The 4,687-nt window shown below is 45.9% G+C and overlaps 1 protein-coding gene across 2 annotated transcripts in view; it reads left to right on the forward strand.

Moving 5' to 3' along the window:
* The window catches only part of nuak2 (NUAK family, SNF1-like kinase, 2), a 25,692-nt gene extending 21,223 nt beyond the window's left edge, over positions 1-4,469 (forward strand). For both annotated transcript variants that reach the window (XM_017688603.2, XM_037532385.1), the window contains 3 exons: positions 420-485; positions 1,782-2,034; positions 2,245-4,469. In XM_017688603.2, coding sequence (XP_017544092.1) covers positions 420-485; positions 1,782-2,034; positions 2,245-3,305 — 1,380 coding nt within the window. In that variant the 3' untranslated portion in view covers positions 3,306-4,469. The remainder of the gene's footprint in view (positions 1-419; positions 486-1,781; positions 2,035-2,244) is intronic.
* Positions 4,470-4,687: the final 218 nt, after the last annotated feature.

Raw genomic sequence — 4,687 nt, forward strand, 5'->3', positions numbered from 1 at the left:
TAATTTCACATAAACTTACATACACCATGCAGAAAATAAAATGGACACACACATAAAAATAGAAATAAAGTATATCAATTTTCATATTTACATAGGATATGAGACGGATTTGTTGCATTTACATGATGGCAGGCACTGAGTGGTGTGAGGTAAACTAAAAGCACAGTGAGTTTAGTCATATGACTGTATGAATAAGACTCGAGTTACTCAGCAAAATTTCCTGCGTTTATATTTTATATATAGATTATTATTAGATAAAATGGTGATTCAGAATGTTTTGACCTCAGCCAGCAGATGGCGTAGTTCTGCACTTTGCCTCCACATTGCTGACACTTGTTTATCGAAAAGCCGAAGTGTTCAGTCTTTTTTATTGTGTGAAGTGGTTCATCTCAGGCTAATCTTTCCTGCCTTTCTTACAGAATGGGATTGTGCACCGGGACCTAAAGCTGGAGAACATCCTGTTGGACGAGAACGGAGACGTAAAGGTGAGCACCCACTCCTGCAGAATTGCATCCGTGCTGACTCTCGCGTCCGTGTGAGCTCAGCACATGGCGAGCGGTCAGTCAGGGTGTTGAGCCTGTACCAATAAGGCTAACACCCTCTGTGCCTATAGACACTGGGCAGTCCTGAACATACAGCCGCGTCCTGCAGCTGTGAACGCACCACACCCTTCACAGACCTACGGCTCTACTGTCACAGCCTGCATCCTGCTGAATGTCGTCATGTTAATCGTCCTGTCCAGGCTCCGCCCACAAATTTGTACTTGTTCAAATAATAAACATCAATATAATAAATCAACATTTAGTTCAAAATTCCTTTGTTAGGTTTAATTTGGCATTTTATTATGTATTGATTATTTTTATTTAGACTTAAAAAGTAGAAGAACAGAGTGAGATGAACTCCAGTTCCAGCACCGACTGAACAGAATTTTCCATTCCACCTTAAATGGTAAATCTTGAGTTCAGATGCACCATTTAAGGTGGGACGGGCAAAAGAAGCTACCCGTAGCCTCTTGGTTCCTGCGCTGATAGGATGCTGGACGTTCCACTACAGGTCTATAAGTTAATCAGTATTCAAGTAGTTCTTTTTGAGATGCTACCTTTATACTTCTCAGGTTGTTTTTAGGAAGGGAACTTAAAAATCAGTCGAAACGAATAACGAGTTTGTCTAATGTGCTGCAGTTTCAGTTGAGTAGGGTGAGTGTTGAACGCTGATCAGTGCGGCGCATGTCTCAGAACGCTGATCTCGAATCGGTTCTACGTGTTGAAGGGTTTAGGCCGACGTCTGTCCTCTGAAGCGTGCAATGAAGAGGTCAGCCTCTCGCTGTCGATGCTGTTCAGGCGATTAAATTCACAAGGATATAAAAAGAGAAACTGGATCAGATCTCGATCAGGCGTTACAGCCTCAGGTCACAGATCAGTTCCTCAGAAATGCATGTAATCTCTGGTGCTGCATTCCTTTGTTACATAAGGCGCCATAAATCAATCACTTATCGAGAATCTGAAAAACATCCATACAGGTCATCGTCTCTGCACTGTGAATGGAACGAAATAGAAGACAATAAAATGAAACGGTGCAGAATGGAATTGGCCAGAATATCACCCAGTCAAATGGGACCGTATAGAATGTAATCCAGTGAAATGGGGCTGAATAAAATGTAATGGAGTAGTGTTATTTAAGTGATGCCATAGGACAACCAATAATAGTAATAATAATTAATAGTAATAATAATAATAATAATAATAATTAATAGTAATAATAATAACCTGTTGTGTTCACAGATTGCTGATTTTGGCCTGTCTAACCTGTACGGACGTGATGAGTATCTGCAGACGTACTGCGGCAGCCCGCTTTACGCCTCTCCTGAAATCGTTAACGGCCGGCCGTATAAAGGGCCTGAGGTGGACAGCTGGTCTCTGGGGGTTCTGCTCTACACTCTGGTGCACGGCGCTATGCCTTTCGATGGACGTGACTACAAGAGCCTGGTCCGACAAATCAGCACTGGAGACTACCACAGACCCTCCAAACCATCAGGTAAGACCCTCCAAACCATCACTTTAAAGGAAAAAAGCTCTGCAGAAGGAGAATGAAACAGCTGTAGAGTAGGACAGAAACAACGGGCAAGTTCGTTAATTACAGCAGGAACTGTTGGTCGCAGCCCGACTGCAGTAACGTAATGCTAACCGTGTTCCTGTTAAGTGCAGCAGGTTAAATTAAGCGCAACTGTTTAAATTTCCTGTACAGATGCCTGTGGTTTGATTCGCTGGATGCTGATGGTGAATCCCGAACGCAGGGCGACTCTGGACGAAATCGCTGGCCACTGGTGGCTGAACTGGGGCTACCAGCGTCCTCTGCTGGCCGAAAGCGAGACATCAGCACCGGCTGGAGCACCACAAAACACAGGAGCGCCCTCAGTGGCCCAAACGGGTGGCTCGACCCGCATCGCAGACTGGTTGAGAAGGACCACACGACCCCTCCTGCAAAGCAACTCTAAGATGCGCTGCCTACTGCGCCCTGGGGGGGGTGCTACAGGGGATGCGACGGTGACGAGACAGCGCTCGATCCGCAGGTCACGCAAAGAAAACAACGTCTCCCAGAGCATGCAGGAGAATAACGGCTCCCGGCCCTTCAAAGGCATCCTGAAAAAACGTGGCAGCTTGAAACAGAAGCAGGCCAGCGAAGCTCCGGTTCCGCCTTTGGAAGAAAAAACGTCAAACGCTATTGTGGTCCCTCCTGCTGCTCCACCTCCAGCTCCGCCTCCCCGTAAAGGCATTCTGAAGAAGCCGGTAGAGAGGGAGTCAGGGTATTATTCCTCCTCTCCAGACAGCAGCGATTCTGCCCAAACACCCCAGCACCCGCTTTCTCCGTCAACACCACCACGGCGGAAAGGCATCCTTAAACGCCACGGCAAGGTTTCCTCCGGCGGCCTGCAGGAATTTGGATCTTTGGACCAACTGGCAGCGTCTCTGCCAGCAGGGGGCAGCAGATTGAGACCCAGCGGCGCCATCAGCGAAGACAGCATTCTGTCCTCAGAGTCATTCGATTGCTTAGACCTACCAGACCGCCACGATCCTGTGGGGATGGTGGAGCGTCCAGCAGGGGGCGGTGCTACGATGCGCGGCAGCGTTTCCGCCGACAATCTACTGGACCTGAAAGAAATCAGAATGGCGGGTCCACGTCAGGGATACTGGGATATGGACACGGCTTATAAGGCCAGGGTGGGTGACAGCACCTTCTCCATCACGGACTGCGAAAACCTGACGGAGGTCTACAAGCTAGCGCTTAGTGGAGCGTGCGCGAGCTGAGACTGCACTGGGACTGTTAGTATGAGTCCATTTCAGGGTGTTTGCAGGGGGGTAAAGTGTCATGATGTCTACTTGAAAAAAAATGATTGACAGCCTTCTGAGGTGACGCCAAAAAGGATTAGCGAAGGGAATAGCATTTTGAGGCTAGGCTGGTTAACACTAGGAGTGTGACTACTAGGCATGCCGTGCAGAAGTCGGCAGGCTTTCCAACAGCATTTCATGATGTTTTCTCACAGATCTTGGTAAACTTGATGACCGCTGAGACTGCATCCAGTCTAAATGTGCACCTTGTTTTATGAGACTGCTGTAGAAGTTTAAAGAACCAAAGATACTCGGCCCAGTCAGTTTCGCATCCGCAAACGCACAGTAATGGAAACCACTGCAGAGGAAAACAGGATGCGAAGTCCAGTTCCAGGGAAAGCGGTGTATTACAAACAGAAAAGTCAAAGGTCTGTAATACAAAGGGTTCATCAGTGATGAGGCAGTTTCTTTACAGAATGAAAACCAGTAACCTTGTTAATGTTTAACTTTTACGACAGACGGCTGGCGGGTCTGTATCTCGACCCAAATACCAGACGCATGTTTATTGCCTTGTGAATTTTCTTGATTACCTGAGAAGGATGGACAGTTGTAAACAGTCTGGATGGGAACTTTGTGTGATGTAGTGAAAAACAAACAAAATTTCTTTCTTTTTTTTCATTCCCAAATATTTTTGGCCCAGTCGTTGGACGTTTGGATGAGTGTGGTTTAAAACTGAGGAAAGGAATGAAGGCAGATATTTGAGCAGTCATGTTTTAAAAGCAGTAGATGTTCTGTCGCCATATTTCACGATTGCTAAATGAGGGAATTTCACACACGGATAAATTGTTACGGTGGGAATGTTGTAATGAATGTTTTTTTTTTTTGATTTATTATTTCATCTGCTTGGCTTGGACTGCGAAATCAGGTCTTGCCAGATTGTGATCAGTATTTCTGACGTTAATTTTCTTTGTCATTGTTTTCATAATTTATCAGTGGGAACGAAACACGGTACACAGTTCTGTTCAACATCAAACCATGCTTGCCTTTGCCAAAGTGCCTGGCTTATCTGTAGCGCCTCGCTGTGGCCATCTTCACTGAATGCTGAAACTGGCTCAGTGAATCAATAAAAACCCTCAAACAAGATCAAAGTGTGGAGTTTTCTTTATCTAATCTATGGCCCACTTCTCTTCAAGATTAGAGTGGTGGAAGTTGATTACGGGGCCTTTTGTCTGTAGAGAAGCCAAAGACGGATCAAAGACCGCTTTCAGCAGCCACAGCTATTGAGTTCACTGTGGAAACTCACCTCAACTTTAACATTTAACTTTTAAAAATGTTAAAACAGAGAGGTTCAGAGGGTTTGG

The sequence above is a fragment of the Pygocentrus nattereri genome, chromosome 21 (genome assembly GCF_015220715.1).
Source record: "Pygocentrus nattereri isolate fPygNat1 chromosome 21, fPygNat1.pri, whole genome shotgun sequence".
NCBI classification, from domain to species: Eukaryota; Metazoa; Chordata; class Actinopteri; order Characiformes; family Serrasalmidae; genus Pygocentrus; species Pygocentrus nattereri.